The sequence below is a fragment of the Schistocerca gregaria genome, chromosome 4 (genome assembly GCF_023897955.1).
Source record: "Schistocerca gregaria isolate iqSchGreg1 chromosome 4, iqSchGreg1.2, whole genome shotgun sequence".
Taxonomy (NCBI): domain Eukaryota; kingdom Metazoa; phylum Arthropoda; class Insecta; order Orthoptera; family Acrididae; genus Schistocerca; species Schistocerca gregaria.
In genome coordinates, this window is record NC_064923.1 from 56,665,441 (window position 1) to 56,692,105 (window position 26,665).

A 26,665-nucleotide genomic window follows, 5' to 3' on the forward strand; every position below is an offset into this window, starting at 1 on the left:
GCAGAACATGCTCTTCAATCAGGTGATCATATAGTGAAATTATCAGAAACTGAAGTTTCATGTGCTATGAAGAACTATTATCCATAGCTATATAGAGAAGCCATCGAAATATATAAACATGGGGATAATTTTAACAGAAAAAAAGAAGATATGATACTCAGTCATATATACGGACTGTGGCGCTACAGAATGGATGAGAAGTTTTTACCTTTGACGTACTAAAATCAACAGTTAAATTTTTTTTTATCTTAGACGAGGTTTATCTCTGCTATCACATGAAATACAGACCACGCCCACATTCCACAGTATTTAGGTCGCTCTTCGACATCTGACTCATCAGTCAACAATGGCCATACAACCTGAAAAAATTCTCAGCAGCTGATTTTTAAGCAACCTCTTTTGTTGACTGATTGCACTTTCCCGGTATTCTACATACACCGAAGTCTACACCAGCTTAATCCACGACTGAACTGATGTGATCATTGCATTTCATACCCTTACAAATTGTTACATGCAGGTATTTGTATGAGTTGCTCACTTTCAACAGTGACCTGCTGATATTATAGTAATAGGACACTACTTTTATTGTTTTGTGAAGTGCAAAAGTTTAAATTTCTGAACATTTAGGGTAAGTTTCCAATCTCTACAACATGCTGAAATCTTATAAAGATCTGACTGAATATTTGTGCAGCTTCTCTCACATAATACTTGATTATAGATAACAGCAAAAAGAATGATTTTATTATTACTATTGTCTGAAAGGTGATTGGTATACATCACACTTCCCTGGGGGACACACAAAGTTACTTCAACATCTGACAATGACTTTCCATCGAAGGTAACATGTTGTGTCCTCCCTACCATCATATCCTCAGTCCAGTCACAAATTTCACTTCATACCCTACATGATTGTACTTTTGACAATAAGTAATTGTCTGGTACTGGGTCAGATTCTTTTCAGAAATCAAGAAACACTGCATCTACCTCATTGCCTTGATCCAAAGCTTTCAGTATGTCATGTGAGAAAACAGCAAGTTGGGTTTCACATGATTGATGTTTTGAAAATCCATACTGCTTGTCATTGATGAAGTCATTATTTTCAAGATACCTCATTATGTTTGAGCTCTGAATATGTTCAAAAACAAATCGATGTCAAGGATACTGGATGGTAGTTTTGTGGATCACTTCTTCTACCCTTCTCGTGAACAGGTGTGACCTGTGCCTTTTTCCAAGAACTGGGCTCAGTTTTTTTGCAAGGAATCTAGCTAGAAGAGAGATAACTCAGACGCAAATTCTGTATAGAATCTGACAGGGATGCCATTGGGCCCTGGAGCTGTGCTCAGTGATAACAATTTCAGTTATTTCTCGACACCACTGACACTAATACTTATTTTATTCATATTTTCAGTTTTATGAGGATTAAATTGGGGCAATTCTTCTGGGTTTTCATGTGTTGAACAATATTTGAAAACAGGGTTGCTACCCTCAATTACAGTTCCTGTCTCTTTTGTCAGGAACTGGACACTAACTGTGGTGCCACTAACAGCCTTTACATGCAACCAGAATTTCTTTGAATTTTGTGAAATGTCATTTGACAATCCAGTAGTCATTGAAGGGTTCATGCATTGCTTGCTTGACAGCCAAATACATTTCATTCAGTGTCTCTCTATCTGTAGACCTATGCTTTAGAAGTTTCTTTATAGTGACTGTATACCATGGAGATTGCCTCCCAGTATGAACTGTACTACTGGGTGCATATCTATCCAGTGCATGGTCAATTATTCTGATGAACGTGAGCTAGCACGTGCGTGCACACACGCACACGCACACACGCACGCGCGCCCTTGAGTTAGTTGTCCTTTGTACTTTGATAATCATTGCTACACTCATGTCATGATCACTGATATCATTTTTGACGTGGACATAATCAAAGAGGTTTGCCATTAGATCCATTATATTCCCATAATGAGCAGGGTTCCTAATGCAACTGTACTTGGGCTCATCACTACCAATTTTACATGCGGCTTATCTGCAGAGGGGGTTGGTAGTGAAGAGTTGCATTTTCACTGCTAGTACTGAGTCATATATTGGCTAGCCTTTGAACAACAGTGAATTGAATACACAATTGTCTATACCACAAACTTGCGCAAAATGAGGTACACTATACAAGTTAAAAAAAATGGATATTAAAGTTCCCAAATAAATCTGATATGGATAGATAATAATCGGTGCAGTTCATACACATGGTTTATTGACTCACACCTACACACTTTCATGTGGTTCCTTCACAGTTTATTTGCATACACTGGCATTCATGCTTACACTCGAGGCACTTTCCCACTCCACACTTGCCACAATAATGGACAACGACCAAAAGACTACATTTTCGCACTCATATCCCCAGTCCTGAGTCGGGTCACGTGACACTATCTTAATCAAAATAATTCCTAAACATGGCCGCAAATTGTTTACAATTTTTTATAAAATTTAAATACTTAAAACGTAATACATTATATAATTGCTGTTGTTGTTGTGTTGGTCTTCAGTCATGAGACTGGTTTGATGCTGCTCTCCATGCTTCTTTATCCTGTGCAAGCTTCTTCATCTCCCAGTACCTACTGCAGCCTACATCCTTCTGAATCTGCTTAGTGTATTCATCTCTTGGTCTCCCTCCTCTATGATTTTTACCCTCCACACTGCCTGCAAATAGTAAGTTGGTGATCCCTTGATGCCTCAGAACATGTCCTACCAACCAATCGCTTCTTCTAGTCAAGTTGTGCCACAAACTCCTCTTCTCCCCAATTCCATTCAATACCTCCGCATTAGTTATGTGATCTAGCCATCTAATCTTCGGCGTTCTTCTGTAGCACCACACTTTAAAAGCTTCTATTCTCTTCTTGTCTAAACTATTTATCGCCCACATTTCACTTCCATACATGGCTACACTCCATACAAATACTTTCAGAAATGACTTCCTGACACTTAAATCTATACTCAATGTTAACAAATTTCTCTTCTTCAGAAACGCTTTCCTTGCCATTGCCAGTCTACATTTTATATCCTTTCTACTTCAACCATCATCAGTTATTTTGCTCCTCAAATATCAAAACTCCTTTACTACTTTTAAGTGTCTCATTTCCTAATCTAATTCCCTCAGCATCACCCGACTTAATTCGACTACATTCCATTATCCTAATTTTGCTTTTGTTGATCTTATATCCTCCTTTCAAAACACTATCCATTCCGTTCAACTGCTCTTCCAAGTCCTTTGCTGCCTCTGACAGAATTACGATGTTATCGACGAACCTCAAAGTTTTTATTTCTTCTCCATGGATTTTAATACCTACTCCGAATTTTTCTTTTGTTTCCTTCACTGCTTGCTCAATATTCAGATTGAATAACATTGGGGAGAGACTACAACCCTGTCTCACTCCCTTCCCAACCATTGCTTCCATTCCATGTCTCTCGACTCTTATTACTACCATCTGGTTTCTGTACAAATTGTAAATAGCCTTTCGCTCCCTGTATTTTACCCCTTCCGCCTTCATATAGAAGGCTAAATTTATGCAATGTAAATTATGTCAACTGATGCTAAAAATCTCCACATTCTGAATATTCAATCATGTGTGTATGAAGTATTTCAGATTCATGTGACATTGAATTATTGTTGATTATGCTGAGATAAGACACTATTATCAAATCAGTGAAGCATTTTATCCACCAAGAAGGGATTTAGACGTATGGCTAGAAAATAAGTATAAATGGTGTAAATAAGGAATGTGGTACTGAATTATAAAGATCTTGAAGCAGGTACTATATTAGCTGGGGACCTTCTGCATTCCACACACATGGTATACACTGAGTGTACCCCCCTGATGGTTGATCAAATAGAAACATATGGCTTCAGCCGTGTGATGTTTCTTAAACCAAATAGCTTACACGACTTTGGATAAATTAACCTAAATGCATTTTGATGCGGTATCTCTAAGATCTGGAATGGTCCAACATATATATATAGAAAAACTTTTTTGTTTATTTGTTAACTGATACTGAGTTTTCATAAATTTTAGTGAACACATGGTCTCCTACAGTAAACAGTGTAACTTCAAGATTTTTGTCATCCTTCTTCTTCCTCGTACCATGACACGCCTCCATATTTTTCTTCACCACCTCTTCCCTCTCTTCAGCAGTTAACTCTGTATCAGTTACAAAACTCAATCTGTTCAGCTTGTAAGATAGCAGGTTTCTAATGAAAATGAATTTCATATGGCGTGAATCCAGCTGTATGTTGGAAACTATTTACAATGCCTTCAAATTGATTTATATAAGTGTACCAATTCGTATGATCCTTAGAACACCAAGTTCTACACAACTTACCAATTTCCTTCAGTTATTTCACCATAGCATTGCATGATGGATAATAAACAGATATTAAAATGTGCTTAATGTTCTCATTTTTAATAAATTCCTTCCATGTATGAGATGTGAACTGACTTCCATTATCTGACAGTAAAGCATGTGGTTTGCCAACATTCCTAAAATAATCATTAATAAAACACTAAATAATTTATTATTGTAGCTTTTTTAAAGGGTACAGCTTACCAGTTTTGAAAAAGGTCGACAGTAACAAACAAATATGTCTAGCCTTCTTCAGTGTGGGGATGTTGACCAAATACGTGAATTACCACCAGTTATGACTTACCTTGTGGAATTATATTCTGCATGAATCCCATCTGCTTCTCATTAGTAACCTTTGCTGTTTGACATTGATGACAAGTACTCAAACACTTTCCAACCCTCCTGCAGAAATTATCAAAGTACACATTTTCATGTATCTTTTGGGTACACTTCATAGATCCACAATGACTGTAACTCATATACATATAATTACATTGTCTGGGCCAACAAACCATCCACTTATCTGAATTGGGACTACCTGTTCTAAATAAAATTCCTTTAAATGCTTTGTAATACTGTTTTACCTTATCACATCCTTTCTTACCCAAGTAGCTCTTGACTAGTTCCCATATCTCATTCTGATTCTGATTACGTCTCAGTTGTCTACAGATACAATTTCTATCCCTTATTTAATACCTTGAATGTACATGATCCTAAAATTCCTATTCTTTTGAATATTCTCACTATCCAAGTTACCTTCTATTGGTATTATAGACAGAGCATCAGCAACTACATTCTGATCACCTTGAAATACAGTAAGAAAATTGCCCACTTGCTAATCCTCCTGTGATATAGTTTGCACTCCAGAATGTAGCACAAAGCTTTGTGGTCAGTGTATACAATGGCTTTGTGTCCAACTAAATAATTTTGAAATTTTTTTAACCCGAAAACAATGGCTAAAAGTTCCTTATAGGTGAATGTATAATTTTTTTCATGCTTTTGTAAACTTCTACTGGCAAAACTAATAGTACATTGCATGGTCTCTCCCTCAACTTCCTTGGGTTGAAATAAACAAACACCTAACCCATAATCACACCCGCCTGTCGTCATACGAAATGGTAAAGTTAAGTCTGGTCTATGTAAGATTTCACTATTGATAAGTTGTCTTTTAATCTCATCGAAAGCTACTTGAAATTCATCTGTCCATTGCAAAATACTGTTCTTTTTTAAAAAGGCAAGAAGACATGGACCATTGATTCTTTTGTATTTATATGTTTCCTATAGAAATTGCATAAATCATAAAATGATTTTCTTTGATCTTAGTTTGGAAAAATCTGCAGTGACCAACAATTTGTCGTCATCAGGCAGAATTCCTTCATTATTAATCAGGTGGCCACGAAATTTCACCTCTTTTACTCCAAATTTACATTTTTCCAATTTTAATGTCATACCTCCTGGCTAAATTTTATTGCAGTTGCTTTCAGAATTTCCAAATGTTCGTGCTAAGTATTACTGACTGCCCACATAAAATGACTAATTCTGAAAGTAACTCTCTTCCAAAAACAAAATCCAAAGCTCTGATAAATTCAGCAAGTGGTAAGTTTAATCCAAGAATTACCACACAGTATTGAAAACTTTTCCCATTATATAGAAATGCAGCATTGCCTAGGTTTAGGTTCTAAAGTAATCTGATGAAATCCTGATGTCAAATCTAAACTTGTAAAAAAATTTGCTTCATGAAATTTATACAATTCCTTCATTGATTCTGGTCAGTAAGTTTCCTTTTCCAGAAATTTATTGAAATGTTGAGAGTCGAGCACTATTCTAACCCCACCAACTTTCTTAGCCACTACAACCATAGGATTATCGTACTGACTCCTTTCTATTATCCCCCAACTCTAATTTCTCCAACTCCTCCTCTACAATCTTCCTCTTGCAAACTTGTACTCCATAAGATTTAATGAAAAATGGTCCGTGTGGTCTCAATTTTAAATTGTCTGCTGAGTTAACTTTATCCAGTAATAACCGAGAAAAATCTTCACTAACTATCTGGTTATCAAAATACTCATTATCTGCAGATCAGTAGTTCCTGTCATCAAATACTTGTACCTCTCTTAAATTATTGCTACAATTTGCATCAAACATCATGTGTAATTTTGTTTCACTATGAACACCACTTATCAATAATTTTAACTTCATATTTAACCAATCAAACCTAGCATTAACTTTCAGTATCCAAGTCATCCTTAACAACATGTGCTCATTCAGGTACTTATTTCCAGACATCCATGCTCAAATACAACATTACTGACAGTAAATGAACTCCTCATTCTCTTCCAATACTTTCAGTATCTTATCACTAATTAGCTTATCTTGATCCTCCTTACTGTAGCAACTATGTAATATCTCACTGACCTCAGTGTGTATCAACTGATTTTCATGTACCTGTTTCTCTGATACCAAATCATCATATCCTACCATTCTACACTCCTGGAAATGGAAAAATGAACACATTGACACCGGTGTGTCAGACCCACCATACTTGCTCCGGACACTGCGAGAGGGCTGTACAAGCAATGATCACACGCACGGCACAGCGGACACACCAGGAACCGCGGTGTTGGCCGTCGAATGGCGCTAGCTGCGAAGCATTTGTGCACCGCCGCCGTCAGTGTCAGCCAGTTTGCCGTGGCATACGGAGCTCCATCGCAGTCTTTAACACTGGTAGCATGCCGCGACAGTGTGGACGTGAACCGTATGTGCAGTTGACGGACTTTGAGCGAGGGCGTATAGTGGGCATGCGGAAGGCCGGGTGGACGTACCGCCGAATTGCTCAACACGTGGGGCGTGAGGTCTCCACAGTACATCAATGTTGTCGCCAGTGGTCGGCAGAAGGTGCACGTGCCCGTCGACCTGGGACCGGACCGCAGCGACACACGGATGCACGCCAAGACCATAGGATCCTACGCAGTGCCATAGGGGACCGCACCGCCACTTCCCAGCAAATTAGGGACACTGTTGCTCCTGGGGTATCGGCGAGGACCATTCGCAACCGTCTCCATGAAGCTGGGCTACGGTCCCGCACACCGTTAGGCCGTCTTCCACTCACGCCCCAACATCGTGCAGCCCACCTCCAGTGGTGTCGCGACAGGCGTGAATGGAGGGACGAATGGAGATGTGTTGTCTTCAGCGATGAGAGTCGCTTCTGCCTTGGTGCCAATGATGGTCGTATGCGTGTTTGGCGCCGTGCAGGTGAGCGCCACAATCAGGACTGCATACGACCGAGGCACACAGGGCCAACACCCGGCACCATGGTGTGGGAAGGCGATGTCCTACACTGGCCGTACACCTCTGGTGATCGTCGAGGGGACACTGAATAGTGCACGGTACATCCAAACCGTCATCGAACCCATCGTTGTACCATTCCTAGACCGGCAAGGGAACTTGCTGTTCCAACAGGACAATGCACGTCCGCATGTATCCCGTGCCACCCAACGTGCTCTGGAAGGTGTAAGCAACTACCCTGGCCAGCAAGATCTCTGGATCTGTCCCCCATTGAGCATGTTTGGGACTGGATGAAGCGTTGTCTCATGCGGTCTGCACGTCCAGCACGAACGCTGGTCCAACTGAGGCGCCAGGTGGAAATGGCATGACAAGCCATTCCACAGGACCACAGCCAGCATCTCTACGATCGTCTCCATGGGAGAATAGCAGCCTGCATTGCTGCGAAAGATGGATATACACTGTACTAGTGCCGACCTTGTGCATGCTCTGTTGCCTGTGTCTATGTGTCTGTGGTTCTGTCAGTGTGATCATGTGATGTATCTGACCCCAGGAATGTGTCAATAAAGTTTCCCCTTCCTGGGACAATGAATTCACGGTGTTCTTATTTCAATTTCCAGGAGTGTATTACTCATATCATTGTCTAGTACTTCCACATAAACTATACCATCTAATTCATCATAAAATACAACATCAGCATGAACAGTATCAAAATACTCATTAGCAACGTCATCTGCACCTACATGAACCTCAGCTTCAACTACACATCTCCACATCACAATCACTATCACAAGTACCAGATCTTGTGCCAGCAGGCTCATAATCATAATTTAACGTGGGTATATAATTCTTACTTTCCTCCACATCATTTTCAGACAATATTGAAAATTCATTGTCACAAAATAAGCTAACTAAACCATACTCATCAGCATCAGCATAAATATTACTATTACTAAACACACAGCTCTCATCAAATAAGTTGGTCAAATCAAGTGTACTAAGATTAAATTTATTTTCTACTTTACTATTATCTTCACTCATTTCCACCAACGTGAAGTCCCAAAATGCTGTATCACAATCAACTGTGTTTATCTGGTAATGATGGTGTATGTGGCCTGAATCCTGCCTTCCGCTCCTGCCTCTAGCCTGATTTCTGTAACTGTTCATCTCAAACTGACAGTCTCACAATGAGGTGGGTACATGTTTTTCTGATTGTTATTTGGATAGGATCTGTTGCCATTTCTCCTTTGAGTACCTAAGCCCTGCTCTTTCATATTATTTTTATTAGTCTGGTTGTGATAGTTGTTACCAAAATTATTATTACTTCTATTACCAACATCTCTGTTGTTGTTGTTGTTGTTGTTGTTGTTGTTGTGTTGTGTTGTGATGCCTCCCCATTCTGAAAAATGTTCTCCCTAGCATGACCTAACTTATCTACAAATTTCAGAAATTCCTCAGTAGTGTCTTCTGGTCTGTAAACAAGACTCCACTGAACATGGCCAGGTAAACACCATTTCAGTATGGTAATTTGGGTTAATTCATCAAATGGTTTATCTGTGTGTGCTAAAGTCCTAAGCTGCTGCTTTCAAAATTCACCCATTCTCATACCTTCTTTGCGAAATCTACTTCCATTCATAAATTCTGATTGTATTCTGGCCTGCCTACTATCTAACCAAAATCTGTTTTAAAATAAGTTTTTGAACTCCACAAACATCACTTCTGGTTTAACATGCTGGTTCGCCCAGGATAAAACTTCTCCATCTAAAAATTACTTGGCAAATTTCACTTTCACTTGTTCTGACATGCCTGTTGCAAAGCTGTCTGCCCTGGTGCTGGTACAATTGCCAAGGTGTAGTTTAAAATCACCCAGAAAATTTTTCATAATAATGTACTGCAATTGTTTGAAACATGTTTTACCACTAGATATAATGTTAAACATATTAGTGTCCAGTTTTTCAAATTTAGAGTTGATTGTTTGAAGCTTATTTGTTACTTAATTCACTTTGCTGTTTACCAAAGAAATTTGTTCTGAAACAAGTATAAAATTTGATTTTAGTTTCTCACCCATAAAATTATTGTCAGTTTCAATACAAGGCTGTGTATTATGCAACTCTGATTTTTGTCTGTAGAGTTCATCAACACATTTGTTAACTAATTGTAGCTCTACAACAGCAAAACTCTTCAAATAATTCACTTCAGATTCTACATTGCCTGCTCTTTCATTTACACTGTTTATTTGTCTGTTTGCCTTATTAACATCTTCCCTAATTGCTTCCAGTTTCTGGTCCATTTTTTTGAGAATATTGTCTATTTTTCTGAAATTGTTTCCAGCATAATATCTATTTTTATTATTTTTCTCTGACAGTTTACTATCTAGTAACTTAGACAATTGTTCCAATAGGTTTTCAAGTTGTTGAAATCCTTGGAAAGGTGAAATGATACTACTTGCTGATTTCTAGTGGCTTTGAATATTTAGATTTGGTGTTGATGCATGTAGCTGCCAACCAGATCTTGTGATTTCACCTTGGTCACGTACAGAAAATATATTGCTTCTACTCATTTTAAGTAATTTTGCACAACTTGACAAACACTTCTGAATAATACCTTTCCTGTAATATTTGCAAAATATGTTACATGCAATTATTTTTGCCTGATACTTTAGCATGCAATTTCACTTCATATCAGTTAATTATTTTACTACTCTGTTACGAGAATAATATATTTGGTACTCATCTGACAATCCATGCTGCTGGCTGTTGGTATTGGTCCATTGCTTCACACATCTACCTTTTCCATGTAGGTTGTTTTTATTCACACTCCAGTAATGTTATATGGCACAGGATATTGTAAACAACTTAATAACCATTAGCATACAATGCAATTTTATACACATCCTGCCGGCCGCGGTGGTCTCGCGGTTCTAGGCGCGCAGTCCGGAACCGTGCGACTGCTACGGTCGCAGGTTCGAATCCTGCCTCGGGCATGGATGTGTGTGATGTCCTTAGGTTAGTTAGGTTTAAGTAGTTCTAAGTTCTAGGGGACTGATGACCACAGCAGTTGAGTCCCATAGTGCTCAGAGCCATTTTTATACACATCCTAGCTCCTTTCACCACGTTGTAATAAAGTTTGGCGAAAATGTTTTTGCGAAGTTTGGAATGTGTATCGCAGTTTAACAAAAGGAAAACAGTGTTCAATAGACCACATTCTGCAACGCATTACCAGCATCAAAAAAATATCCTCCATCAATTTTATACATATCTTGTGTAATCCAAGGTGCTGCTTCTTGATGTTGCCGTAGGTTCACTTTGTTGTTAAAGAATCAAGAATGTTATTCACCATAGATCATTTTACAATGACATTGCCTTTTTCATTCCAGATATACTAGTACACACAGAATAATATGATAAACTAATGTCAGTTTATCAAATTATACTAGGATAGCTTCTAAAAGTTAATGCAATAAGTTATACTATAATCTAATATGATATAATATTGTATTGTATTGTTTATTGTATACACTATGTAATTACACATGATTAACCACAGAACACAATAATATGCTTAACTACAGACAACTTTTAAATGCTAATATTCTCCTCAGGTATCTCAAAGAATCCTTTAATGTCATAGAATGGATGATCTGACAGCCAGCTGTACCTCTTAATTAAAAAAATAAAAAAAATAAATAAATAAAAATAATAAAATCCATAGACTGAACGTGAATTGGCAGTTTATTGAACATTTTGAGTGGGTTTACTTTGTGTGAATTTCCCATTCTTGCAAATCTGTGGCACAGTATGTCAAAGTTACCCTTAGCCCTGGTGTTCTGTTCATTTACTTCCTTTCTGGCAATAAATTCTGAAATATTATTTTCAATATAGAATACAGACACATAGATGAATAAATTCATAATTGTGAGTATTCTGAGTCTGGAATGAAGAGGATGACAGTGCTCCCTACGTCCTCTTTTACACATTTTTTGTAATTTCAAGATGTTCTTGATATGAGGGAAGTGCCCCCATATAATCAGACGATACGAAATATGTGACTGGAATAGCCCAAAGTATGTCACCCTAAGGCACTCCAAGCTCACTACCTCCCTTAGTTTCGAGATAAGGTGTGCCACCTGAGATATTTTTTCGCATTCGTGATCGACATGTTGCTCCCAGTAGATTTTTGAGTCACTGTGAATACCTAAGAGTTTTACCGACTTATTGCCTACTTCATTTGATATTCCCATTGAAAGTTGTTGGGTTTTCTCAGGATTGCGCAGGAGCTTATTGGCTGCAAACCAGTCCAGGGCCTTATCAAGTGTTTCTTTTGTTAGGTTATTCACATCTGAAATGTTCTGATGTGTGGTAAGTAGTGTTGTATCATCAGCATAACACACGATGGGGTGGGCTATGTTTTTAGGTAAATCATTAATAGCTACAATGAAGAAGAAGGATCCAAGTGTAGACCCTTGTGATACACCTGTTTTCAGTTACTTAAATAAGAATTTATCATAGTTAAAGTGCTCCCTGTCACCTCATAAAGCTCTAGTTTCCCCAGTAGTAAGTCAACAGGAATGCAATAAAAAGCTTTGCTAAGGTCACCTAATACCAGTGATACCATGTTATTGTTTTCAGAAGCTGTTAAGGTTTGGTCAGTGATTTCCAAAATGGCCCCTGTTGTGTTTTTCCCCTTGTGAAAACCAAACTGATTTCTACATACAATACTGTGTTTTTCAAAGAAGGTGCTTACATGTGTGTGTATCAGTGCCTCAAATATCTTTGAGAATATTGAAATGATGAATACTGATCTGTAGCTTTGGGGAAGATGTTTGTCCCCTTATTTTAAAAACTGGGACAACTTTTGATGCCTTAAGCATATCCGCAAAAAGTCCAAATTCTACACATTTGTTAAAAATAAAACCTAATGGTTTGGCAATTGAGTGCATTGTCTTTTTATCTATGTTATTTGATAACCAGTAACAGTCCATACTTTTATAACCTGAAAATTTGGATACAGCTTTTTCATCAGCAGGTGTGAAATACCAGGTTAACAGGCAATGGTGTTCCAACAAGGTCGATTGCAGATGAATTTGTTGCTTTAATACTGTTACTTATTTCTATAGCTGAGTTTAAAAAATTCTTATTTAATTCCTGTGCTTCAAGCAGAGCTGTTTCTGTGAATTTTGGTGTATTCCTTGTTTTATTATTTGCCATGCTGCCTTGCATTTATTGGGAGCACTTTCTATATAGTTTTCCACTGCTTGTTTTTTTGCCAGAAAAAGTTTAGCTGTGTAGGATTTTTTTGCATTTCAGATATGACCTATGAATGTTCATGTTCTGTTCTGCCCCTTGGTTAGTGATTTGCCTATGCATCTGGTACAGCATATGCATGTTTCCTCTAATTTAATTTCTGCTAGCTCTTCTGTAAACCAGTTCAGACTTTTCTTTTTCATTTCACTTGGATATTTTTTATTTTTACTGGTGAGCAAGAATACAATAAATCACTGTAATTTTTAAAGAAGTTATCAAAGGTAATTTCAGTTTCTCTTTTTCCATTTCCAACCGGCACTTCCTAATCTATCAACTAACATACTTATGTACTCTTCTTTTTGTCCTCGTACCATTACTACTTTAGGTTCTTCAGTTTTAACTGGCTGCCTCTATCAGAGTGTAAGGAGTAGTGGCTCATGATGTGCATGTCCACTCCTGCAAGACTGAATGTAAAATCTTCCCTATGGAAGTTCACGATAATATCGTCTTTGCAGGCATTCTTGCATGTGACATGGTTATGTGTACAGTAGAGGTCTGAAGATTTTGTTATTGTTGTGGTCTTCAGTCCTGAGACTGGTTTGATGCAGCTCTCCATGCCACTCTATCCTCTGCAAGACTCTTCATCTCCCAGTATCTACTGCAACCTATATCCTTCTGAATCTGCTTAGTGTATTCATCTCTTGGTCTCCCTCTACAATTTTTACCATCCACGCTGCCCTCCAATACTAAATTGGTGATCCCTTGATGCCTCAGAACATGTCCTACCAACCGATCCCTTCTTCTCGTTAAGTTGTGCCACAAACTTCTCTTCTTCCCAATCCTATTCAATACCTCCTCGTTAGTTATGTGATCTACCCATCTAATTTTCAGCATTCTTCTGTAGCACCACATTTCGAAAGCTTCTATTCTCTTCTCGTCCAAACTATTTATTGCCATGTTTCACTTCCATACATGGCTACACTCCATAAAAATATTTTCAGAAATGACTTCCTGACACTTAAATCTATACTCGTTGTTAACAAATTTCTCTTCTTCAGAAACACTTTCCTTGCCATTGCCAGTCTACATTTTATATCCTCTCTACTTTGACCATCATCAGTTATTTTGCTCCCCAAATAACAAAACTCCTTTACTACTTTAAGTGTCTCATTTCGTAATCTAATTCCCTCAGTATCACCAGACTTAAATTGACCACATTCCATTATCCTCGTTTTGCTTTTGTTGATGTTCATCTTATACCCTCCTTTCAAGACTCTGTCCATTCCGTTCAACTGCTCTTCCAAGTCCTTTGCTGTCTCTGACATATTTACAATGTCATCGGCGAACCTCAAAGTTTTTATTTCATCTCCCTAGATTTTAATACCTACTCCAAATTTTTCTTTTGTTTCCTTTACTGCTTGCTCAATATACAGATTGAATAACATTGGGAAGAGGCTACAACCCTGTCTTACTCCCTTCCCAACAACTGCTTCCCTTTCATGTCCCTTGACTCTTACAACTGCCATCTGGCTTCTGTACAAATTGTAAATAGCCTTTCGCTCCCTGTATTTTACCCCTGCCACCTTTAGAATTTGAAAGAGAGTATTCCAGTCAACATTGTCAAAAGCTTTCTCCAAGTCTACAAATGCTAGAAACGTAGGTTTGCCTTTCCTTAATCTAGCTTCTAAGTTAAGTCGTAAGGTCAGTATTGCCTCACGTGTTCCAGTATTTCTACGGAATCCAAACTGATCTTCCCCGAGGTCGGCTTCTACTAGTTTTTCCATTCGTCTGTAAAGAATTCGTGTTAGTATTTTGCAGCTGTAGCTTATTAGACTGATTGTTCAGTAATTTTCACATCTGTCAACACCTGCTTTCTTTGGGATTGGAATTATTATGTTCTTCTTGAAGTCTGAGGTTATTTAGCCTGTTTCATACACCTTGCTCACCAGACGGTAGAGTTTTGTCAGGACTGGCTCTCCCCAAGGCCATCAGTAGTTCTAATGGAATGTTGCCTACTCCCGGGGCCTTTTTTCGACTCAGGTTTTTCAGTACTCTGTCAAACTCCTTCAAGCAGTATCGTATCTCCCATTTCGTCTTCATCTACATTCTCTTCCATTTCCATAATATTGTCCTCAAGTACATTGCCCTTGTATAGACCCTCTATATACTCCTTCCACCTTTGTGCTTTCCCTTCTTTGCTTAGAACTGGGTTTCTATCTGAGCTCTTGATGTTCATACAAGTGGTTCTCTTATCTCCAAAGGTCTCTTTAATTTTCCTGTAGGCAGTATCTATCTTACCCCTAGTGAGATAAGCCTTTACATCCTTACATTTGTCCTCTAGCCATCCCCGCTTAGCCATTTTGCACTTCCTGTCCATCTCATTTTTGAGACATCTATATTACTTTTTGCCTGCTTCATTTACTGCATTTTTATATTTTCTCCTTTCATCAATTAAATTTAATATTTCTTCTGTTACCCAAGGATTTCTACTAGCCCCCATCTTTTACCTACTTGAACCTCTGCTGTCTTCATTACTTCATCCCTCAAAGCTACCCATTCTTCTTCTACTGTATTTCTTTCCCCCATTACTGTCAATTATTCCCTTATGCTCTCCCTGAAACTCTGTACAACCTTTTGTTCTTTCAGTTTATTCAGGTCCCATCTCCTTAAATTCCCACCTTTTTGCAGTTTCTTCAGTTTTGATCTACAGGTCATAACCAATAGATTGTGGTCAGAGTCCACATCTGCCCCTGGAAATGTCTTACAATTTAAAACCTGGTTCCTAAATCTCTGTCGTACCATTATATAATCTATCTGATACCTTTTAGTATCTCCAGGGTTGTTCCATGTATACAACCTTTATTCATGATTCTTAAACCAAGTGTTAGCCATGATTAAGTTGTGCTCTGTGCAAAATTCTACCAGTCGGCTTCCTCTTTCATTTCTCTCCCCCAATCCATATTCACCTACTACGTTTCCTTCTCTCCCTTTTCCTACAACCGAATTCCAGTCACCCATGACTATTAAATTTTCGTCACCCTTCACTATCTGAATAATTTCTTTTACTTCATCATACATTTCTTCAATTTCTTCATCATCTGCAGAACTAGTTGGCATATAAACTTGTACTACTGTAGTAGGTGTGGGCTTCGTATCTGTCTTGGCCACAATAATGCATTCACTATGCTGTTTGTAGTAGCTTACCCGCATTCCTATTTTCCTATTCATTATTAAACCTACTCCTGCATTACCCCTATTTGATTTTGTGTTTATAACCCTGTATTCACCTGACCAGAAGTCTTGTTCCTCCTTCCACCGAACTTCACTAATTCCCACTGTATCTAACTTTAACCTATCCCTTTCCCTTTTTAAATTTTCTAACCTACCTGCCCGATTGAGTGATCTGACATTCCACGCTCCGATCCGTAGAACGCCAGTTTTCTTTCTCCTGATAACAACATCCTCTTGAGTAGTCCCCGCCCGGAGATCCGAATGGGGGACTATTTTACCTCCGGAATATTTTACACAAGAGGACGCCATCATCATTTAATCATACACTAAAGCTGCATGCCCTTGGGAAAAATTACGGCCGTAGTTTCCCCTTGCTTTCAGCCGTTCGCAGTACCAGCACAGCAAGGCCGTTTTGGTTACTGTTACAAGGCCAGGTCAGTCAATCATCCATACTGTTGCCCTTGCAACTACTGAAACCTCTTCAGGAACCACATGTTTGTCTGGCCTCTCAACAGATACCCCTCCAGTGTGGTTGCACCTACGGTACGGCTATCTGTATCGCTGAGGCACGCAAGCCTCCCCACCAATGGCAAGGTCCTTGGTTCATGGGGGGAGGCTTATTTTTATACGCGAATCATTTTCAGTGGCCTGCAATATATGTTTCTTTTGTATATAACAATTGCTTCACATAGCAATTATAGATTTGTTACTACATTACAGGTTTTTGTTAGTCTTTTGCTGTTAGGTGCGAAACAACTTTTTGTAGAACAAGTTTTGTGAGATTAAATATTTTTTTTTTCCATTTAAAATTTGTGGACTTATTAGTGCATATGTACCATCCAGGAGATGTACTTAGTTTCCTACACAGCATGTCCGATTTTTGTCATTTTATGAGCATGTTTCAATTCACTTCCACTGTTCACTGTGTTTTGTTTTGGTTTGTTTACTGTATGTAGTATTGCCAACTGTCACTCTGTGTTTTCCTTCATATTTTGTTTGTGTTGTAGTGTCTGTATTGTTTAATCTTGTTTTGTTTGTTTGCAATGGGCACGCATATTTTTTAAGTTATTGTTTAGTCTGGGTATGTTCTACATCTCTGTTTGTTATTGACCAATGAGTTTTTACTTATACTGATTTGGTGATTTGTTACTTTCTTGTACATTGCATGAGCTCTTTGCATGTGAAAGTTTCCTGTAATATTGGTTCGTGTCCTAGCTTTATAAGGTGTCCAGCAAAGCTGGAGTGGCTATTTTCGTATTTCCAGCTTCTTATGTGTTCTTTTATCTACCTTTGAAATGTATGCCTGTCGATTCCCAGGTAGATGTATTTGCAGTCTTGACATTCTAACTGGCATACGTCGGATCTTTGGTATTTGTCATGTTGTTCCACTGGTGTTTATAAATGTGACTGGAGTGTATATTCCTTGTTTCTTCAGTACATCTGCTGTTCTGTGTGTCAATTTGTGTCTTTATGTCATCATTTCTTTTTGTTGCTCATGTCATGGGTGTTCCCATTCCGTGTGTTTGGGTGTACAGGAATATCTGTGTTGTTTGTGTTCTGTTTATTTTCAATTTTTGTTAGTTTTGTTTTGATTTTGTAGTTGAGTTCTTGCATTATCTGCGTGTTACATGCACTGGTTTTGTCTCTGAGCTGTATTGTTTCTAATTCTCTTTCATCGTTTTCTCCACCGAGTGGGATTTTGTTCAGAAGATCTTAGCGTAATCTAAAATGTCCTAGCAACTGGCCCCTGTGTGTTTGCCATTTCGATGTTGAAATCACCACAGATTGCAATTCTCGTCTTACTCTTGAATATCTTTTGAACTATTAATTAACATTTTTCAGTAAACAAATTTACATCACCATCTGGTGACCTATATAGACTAACCACTACCATATTTTCATTCATTAGTTTTACACAACTAAACTCCCCTTCAAATTCTGAGGAGTAGGCCTACAGAGATACATCAGTTCTGGAAAACTTTATTCCTTCTTTGACAAAAATTCCAGCCCCACCATTCTTTGTTTGTTTTCTACATATCATATCTCCCACAACATTCCCTTGGGGAACAAATATATTTACTTGTTCTTAGGTTAATCTGTGCTCAGATACACATATTTAACATCTACGTGCTCAGTGTTACATAAATGTTGTGATTCTAAAGTCTTATTTCTTATACAACATATGTTAACTTGTAGAAAATAAGTAGTTTGTCTATGTTACTCTGAGAGCAATTTGACTCTACATTTGAAGTTGTAGGTTAATCTTGATGCACTGTGGTCATCTGTGTGAATCTGATAGTCACATATCTGTTCATCCACTTGATGACTCACTTTGTTAACTACTTTCTTCTGTAAAACCACCACAGATCCCACCAAAAATCCTGCTCCCTTGATTGTAGCTTCTTTCTTCGGGTTGACTGCCATGTTCCACCTGTTTGTATTCTCACTCCTTGAGCTTGAGTTGCTATTCTTCTTTTTGCAAGTAGGTCTCTCTTCTCACATGGTGTCTTCTTTCCTGCCACATCATTTGCCACTTCTTCTAACTTTTGCACTGATCTCTTGGGTATATTTATTTCTTGAGTAATTGTCCTCTCCACACATACAGAATTCACTTTTCTGGATTCTGTTGTTATTTGTGCTGGAGTTGTGTCAGCAACATTTCTCACTAATTCTTTATCTGAGACTGCAATATCCTTATGTTTAAGTTCTGTTGCTGTTCTGTACACTTCCCTGTTTGTTTCCACAGATTCATAAATCCTTGCGTCATTTAGGTGCTGTCCATGTGCTGTATATAACTCCTTGGTACTAGGGGTATTAATAAAACAAGTGTTATGGAGGCATTTCGCAAATTTTTTTTTTTTGTTTTTTGTTTTCCATTTGTGGATTGAATTTGTTGGCTTACACAAGACCATTCAGGCAGGTCATGCCTGTGTGGTACACCAACTACAATCACATTTGTATTTTGTAACACCAACAAGGCTTTATGTAGTGAACGAATTGCCAAGTTGGCTTCATTCTTTGCTGTCATTAGCTCCTGCCCAAGTAGATGTGCAAAATCTTCATTTGTCAGCTTATGCAAGTCATTGCATTTTTTTTAAAAAAAATATTACACTAGTTGGGGCACCTGGTATCACCTTCCCTTCAACATCATATTTATTTGAAGCTAAGTTTAAAATGTTTTTTACACAGTCTCTGCCATGGCTATCACAGGCAACAAATATTTTGGGTCTTCTACTCACTAACTGATTCTCAGGAGCAAAGGGTTGCATTTTCATTGCTGCACCCTTAGATTGCTTTCCTTTTTGAACTGCATTCTGTGTTGTGGTATGCAAGCTGTGTTGTGAATCATGCTTTATGTTGGATGCCTCACATTTGTAGTTTTTACACATTTATTTCTTGGCTGATTCTCACTTACATAGTTCATTTGTTAGTACACATATAATTGTTTTTGAATACTTAAGTTCCTTTCTTATATTCTGAGTTCATTTTTTAACATGTTTTTAAAGGGTCCGTTTTGATTTTTCCATATTGTCGCATTCAGTAGGAAAACAATCACTCCATTTCCAGCTTTTCACTCTATTCATTACATTTACACATGAATGCTTCATCATCACATGGAAATCATGAAATGGTTAGAATAAGTTGTCGTACGCTTTGTGTACAAAGGATTTTATTTCGCATGTCAGATGTTCGTCGGTGAGTGTACATCATAAAACTTACAAAGTCTGACTACATGCTGTTTTTACAAAATTTGGTCTGAGACTGAAGTTTGGCAGCATAGAAAATCAACTCTATAGTTACTGTTTTCCTTACATACTGAATTTGCATTTATACAATTAAAGTTTTTACATACGTCTTCCTAAATTACATAGACATACACTTAGATTGAAAGTGAATAATTTCATACAAAGACAGGATAGAAACTGTTTCTATTAAGACCATAAATTAAGTGTTTTGTCATTGCAACAATATACTTCATTAATTTGAATATAGTGATTAACTGACTGAAAGAAAATTCATGCTAAAGTTCTCAGGTGTACAAAGTGATTAATTTTATTGAATGAAAACCCTAGATGCAAATAACTCATTTTTGTATGAGTAAAATTTTACATTTCTATGTGGTCATAACTACAGTTCTATTATCTGACACCAATTAAAATATGAGTATGCTCATTTCTGACTGAAAAATCATCATGTCATATTTTTATTAGGGATTCAAGTAATTTCTGCTTTCAAAACATAAAGATAGCTGACTCTCTATGACTTGGAAGTATTGGAACTTTAATCATTAATTACTCTATAATTACATCTGCAAAATCATTCCTACCATGTTCCTGAAATTTGTATTGTGTGTAAATTGTGATGGTGCATTAGTTTTTAATTCAACGTGTTTCCTTCAGTCTATTTAATAGCGAGGAACAATGTAAATAATGTCAAACCAACAGTTTAAATTGGTATGGGAGAGTGAAGATGAGATTGGAATAGGATATAGGGTCCCAAGGGGTTGTGGTCTTACAAAGAGCAGTTAAACAGAATGGGACAGTGGAATGTAATCAAATTAAATCAGTTGATTCTGAGGGAATTTGATTACAAGGTGTGACACCAAAAGCAGTAGATGAGTTTGCAATTTCAACAACAAAATAACTGATGATGGCTGAAGTGGAGAGAATATCAAATGCTGACTAATAATATAAAAAAAGCATTTGTGAGGATGAAGGATTTATTAACATTTAATATAAATGTGTAGGATGTCTTTTCTCGGGGTATATGTCCTGAGTATAGGGAAGTGAAATGTGGAAGATAAGCAGTTCAGATGAAAAGAGAATAGAAGCTTATCAAACATGGTCCTTCTGAAAAGTGCTGAAGATGACATGGATAGATCGAGATAACAAATGAGGAGGGACTGATTGAATTAGGGAAGCAAGGAATTTATGGCACAACTTGACTAAAAGAAGGAAACATGTTGATAGATCAGAAAGTGAGACATCAGAAAGTAGGCATTTTGGTAATAAATGTGAGGGACAACAAATGAGGAGGGACTGATCGAATTAGGGAAACAAGGAATTTATGGCACAACTTAACTAAAAGAAGGAAACATGTTGATGGGTCAGAACCCGAGACATCAGAAAGTAGGCATTTTGGTAATAAATGTGAGGGACAATATTTATAAAGAGAGATCTTGCCATAAATACAGTACGCAGGTTAAAATAGATGTAGGTTGCAGCAGTTATGCAGAGATGAAGAGCCTTGTAAAGGATTCACTACTGTGGTGACCTGCATGAAACCAGTATTTGGACTGAAGATAACAACAATTCATGTTTGTATGTAAGTAACAGCTAGGAGAAAACAGATCCCTGAGATAAGTAATTAGAAAAACAATACCTTGTCTGAAAGTACATACACACAGGATTGTGTTAGTCTCGTTCCCATTAACAGATAGCTGTATGGCCTATTAAGTCCCATTTTGTAGCACTCCCTAGATTTTATTTTATGAGGTGTGTTTTTAAAGTAAGCACCATCAGCTGCAGTGCCTCAGTCAGCGTTTGGCATATGTGTGCTGTGTACAGCATTGTGTTGGCAAGCCACAGATCCAATTACAGTGTCATTCGGAGTGATTAAGTTTGTCTGTGAGTATTTGAAATGGCTCCTCTGAATGAGAATCCTACCAATTGAGAAATACAGACTGTGATTAATTTTCTCAGTGTTAAAGGAATGGAAGCAGCTGAAATTAATTTTCAGATCAGTGAAGTGTATGGTGAAAACATTATGAACTGTGAGATGGTACTTAAATGGAAGAGAGCTTTTGAAGATGGCCATAGAAATGCGCACAATGAGGAACAAAGTGGGTGACATCAGTCATCAGTGACGATTTGGTGCAGAAATTTGACCTAAAAGTGATAGAGATCACACTCTTTATGAATTTGGCATTATGTGATGAGTTCCCACAAGCGTCAAGAAGTGTAATTTATGCAAATTGTTACAGAACATGTAAATTACCGAAAGTTATATCAGGTGGGTACCAAAAATGTTGACTGACGTGCGCACAAACAAATGTTTAATCAGTTTCTTGACTTTCCTAGAGTGGTAGAGTGAGGGAGGTAATGAGTTCTTAAGCCAAACTGCCACAGGCAACTAAACGTGGGTGGATTACATTACACCTGAATCAAAGCAGCAGTGCAGGGAATGGTGGCCACCCAAGAAACTTAAGTTCAAGGGAACAATTTCAATGTGGATAATCGTGTGTCCTGTTTTTTGGGACTTCTTGTGAGTCCTTAAAAAATTGAGCTGCAATCCAAAACAAAAGGTGGTAAGGGGATCATTTTGCTTCATGGGAATGTCTGTCCACACATGGCCAGTTGAACTCGAGAGCTGATAAGATCAACTGGTTGGGAGCAATGTGATCCATACAGACGTGATCTACTGCCTGGCTACCACATGTTTCTCCATTGAAGTAGCATTTAGTGGTTAGTGCCTCAACAATGATGGAAATAAAATTACTGCGTTGCAGTGGTTGTCTAATCAGCTGGCAGATTTCTACAGGACGATATTCAAGAGTTGGCTGTAAGATATGAGAATTTCCTTAATATTGGAGGCAATTATCAGGAAAAGTAGATTTTTTAAATATTTATTTCAAAATGGTAATTACTTAAAAACATGCCTCATAATACACAGAGTAATATGTATCATATTAAATATAAAAATAACTGTTGATGTATGGGTCCAGATGTTAATAACATTGCAGATGGACACTGCCTAATGTTATGTGACTGATGTCCCTGTAGATTAGCCCCTTTCTCTCCCAACCAATCAACCAACCTAATGTTGTTCTTTATTGGATGAATGGATCCTGTTACAATAGAAAGAGTAGTATATACAACTTTTCTGTGCTCGCTGTTTCTTGTTATGATTCAATGTGACACATATTTTTGTTTTCAGGTTCGTGATGTTACACATGAGAATACAGTCAGGTTTGTTGGTGCTTGTGTTGACACAAATAACATCCTCATACTGACAGAATACTGTCCCAAAGGCAGTCTAAAGGATGTGCTTGAGAATGGAGAACTAGATTTAGACTGGAATTTTCGGATGTCACTCATACATGACATTGTGAAGGTCTGCACTGATATGATTTAAAATTATGTAAAGTTCACTTATACAAACTTAGATTTCTTAGTATTGAACATACTGCAGTGATCTTGAAAATTCTGATTCTGTCATTTAATCTCAAGAAGCTTTGTTTAATGAAGTCGTCTCCAGTTATGCCATTATCCTGATTTTGGAAGTGCTATCTTCTGTAGTATCCAATAATTTAATTTTGTTTTCTTGCAATTTCTTCCTTGATGTATTGAATGTAATTAACCAGTATTGAGACATCACCATGTTACATGTATTATTTTGTTCTGTGGAATCCAAGATCACAAGAATCCAGACTTCTGTCTTTTTGCTGTACTATTTCCAGAAACTCCGTTACTTTGTAGCTCCCCGCCTTTGCATAAGTGCCCAAAGCTTTCTGCTATAAAATATCTTCTTTACTTTGTTTCCTCCATTGCTTCCTACGGTGCCAAGTGAAGTGGTACAGTAATAAGACACTGCACTTGCAATTGTGAAGGTGGAAACTCAGATTCCCATCTGACCATCCAAATTCATGTTTACTGGGGATTACCTAAACTGCTTAAGACAAATGCCAGGGCAGTTTCTTTGTAAAGGACACAGTCAATTTCTCTTCTCCATCTTCCCCAATGGCCCTATCATTACTGAGATGTAAACCTTTGTCCTTCCTTTTCTTCTTCAGTATTATATTACAAGTTAAAAGTAATCAATATGCTGCTGACATTTTTTCATTTGGATATAATATTTTATTCACCACAGTTAACCAATTTCAACCATGTTGTCATTATCCAGTGAAATGTGCATATTATCACATTTATATGGACAGCATATTATACATGCTATCACAGATGAAAAGAAAATGCCTCCATCAAAGCAGACTGATAAATCAGAGAACATGGTATAAAAGAGAGTGAAATTTTTAATAAGCTGTAGCAGTGAAAGTAAGCTTGATTGTTACAATACTTTTATTCCAAGTTTCAAAAGAGCACACCATTCTAGTGTTCATCAACAAGAATATAAAATAGCTAGGCTGACATAAGATGGAGAAAGAGTTTCATTAAAATTTTTGAACAGGTCCACAAAAATGGGTCAGTTAAATTCATACAGACTTTGCAGTGGTATTTAACACTGCATATTTCTGTGTTAATCTACATTTGCATCTATACTCCACCAGCCATCTTGTGGCATGTGGCAAATGCCAGGGCAGTTTCTAAGTAAAGGACACAGTCAATTTCCCTTCCCCGTCTTTTACCAATGGCCCTATGGTTAATGAGATGTAATCCTTTGTCCCTTCTTTTCTTATTCTGTATTATATTACAAGTTAAAAGTAATCAATGTGTGGCTGACATTTTTTCATTGGGATATAATGTTTTATTCACCACAGTTCACTAATTTCAACCCATAATTTTAATTAATGTTGTGTTTATACTGGTTGCTGGTGAGGAGGAAAGTTAGTTATTAGTATTTTATTAATGATCTCATTCATAAGATGCCATATCACAGTCATCACAGTCGCTCAAGAAAGTTATAATTAAGCTTTATTTCTTTAATCAGAATCGGACGATGACTCTCCTTGTCCACAGTCTCGATGATTCGAAGCGATCTGCAATCCTGTGTAAATAAAATGTCTTGGTTTTCTTGCATTGTGTAGTCAGTCGGGAAACCTCAGATCAAGTGGAAAGATTGCTTTGATAGAGTTTAATTATCTGATGAAATAGTGGAGCTCTTGGATCAAATAATTGCAGGATTGTTTCCAATTCATCGGAAGTTCCCTTCTGATTACCAATGAAAAGACACCTCCATGCAAATTTCCAATTAGAGAATACATATATAATCAAATTTCTTACACACCTTTGATGTAAATGCTCAGTATATATTTTCTTGAGTAGCATAAGATATATTTTTAATCTCTTTCTTGTAGTAATCTCGATAGCAAAATTACAGTTATTCAATGCGGCTATTCAGCACAGAGAAGATCCTAGAAGTGCTCTCAACACACTAGAGAGAATATTACAAAGAATGATTATGCACTCATGGTATAGTAATAGTACTGTACTACTTTGCGCATCAATTCTGCAAGTATATAATAGATGGTCAGGTAGGGATGTAATTCACTCATAGAATTGTACAGGGATAATTAGTAGAATATAAAGAGATACTACAAACCATGTTGTGATTATCCAGTGAAATGTGCATATTATTACATATATACGGACAGCATATTACACATGAAAATGCCTCCATCAAAGCAGACTGATAAATCAGAGAACATGGTATAAAAAGAGAGTAAAATTCTTCATAAGCTGTAAATTCATGCAGACTTTGCAGTGCACTTCACCAGCCATCTTGTGGCATGTGGCAAAGGTTATTTTGTGTGGCACTGTCACTTTTCCCCTTTCCTGTTCCAATCATGAATGCTTCATGGTGAGAATGATTGTCAGTAAGTCTCCATGTGGGCTCAAATCTACCTAATTTTACCTTCATGGTCTTTTTGCAAAATATACCTGGGTTTAAAACTGTTCACAAAAGTTCAAAAGTTGAATTATGTACCAGTGAGGTAATTAAGTTTGTCATTAATCATGGCAGATCATGAAATGAATGTCTCTAAGATGTTGATTCAGTAGGTCTCTTAATTAAATACATTGCATTCAAGACAAACCATCGTGAGAAACACTTGTCAGTCAAGACTGCTAGTTTTGGCCAAAATCTAAAACAGAAGGACATTTGCATAGAGAATCTGGTAATATTTGGGCATAGTTTGTTATACTCTTATGGATATTTGTGACTAGGAATGAAACATGAATGCATCGTCACACTAAACAATTGAAATAGGAACACAATAAAATGCTCTTTCATGATGAAAATACTTGTATATTACATCCATGGCTAAGTTATAAGTGATTTCAATTTTTAAATTTTGGATGCATAGAAAAATTTCCATAAGGCTTGAAGTGATAAGTTTAATTTCCATAGTGTACATAGATTTATTTCTCCAGTGGGGCACAAGAATTGCAGTCGGTGGTATTAAGCATTTAGTTAATCCAAAATTGGTGTTAATAAATTGTGTTTGCTTTATATTGAACTCAGTAGCAATTAATTTAATCCAATGCAGTTCTGATTTGTAAACAAGTACATCAAATAGTTAGTAATTAGTTCCATTCTTTTCATGTGTCACATTTTGTCAGCTTCAAACAATGGAAGATCTATGTTGGAATTTAACAGTATTATGAAAGGTGCTACTCATCATATAGCTGAGATGCCAAGTCACAGATAGGCACAACAAAAAGACTGTCAGAAAGTGAGCTCTTGGCAAACAAAGCCTTTGTCGAAAATGAGACAACATATACACACATACTCACACAAAGGCAACTTGCACACACATGACCACAGTATATGGCAGC

General features: G+C 37.4%; 1 protein-coding gene across 1 annotated transcript in view; it reads left to right on the forward strand.

The window, feature by feature from the left end:
* The window catches only part of LOC126267231 (atrial natriuretic peptide receptor 1-like), a 427,041-nt gene that overhangs the window by 114,302 nt on the left and 286,074 nt on the right, over nucleotides 1–26,665 (forward strand). Inside the window, exon 4 of the mRNA XM_049972213.1 lies at nucleotides 23,091–23,267. Within this exon, the coding sequence (XP_049828170.1) occupies nucleotides 23,091–23,267 (177 nt within the window). The remainder of the gene's footprint in view (nucleotides 1–23,090; nucleotides 23,268–26,665) is intronic.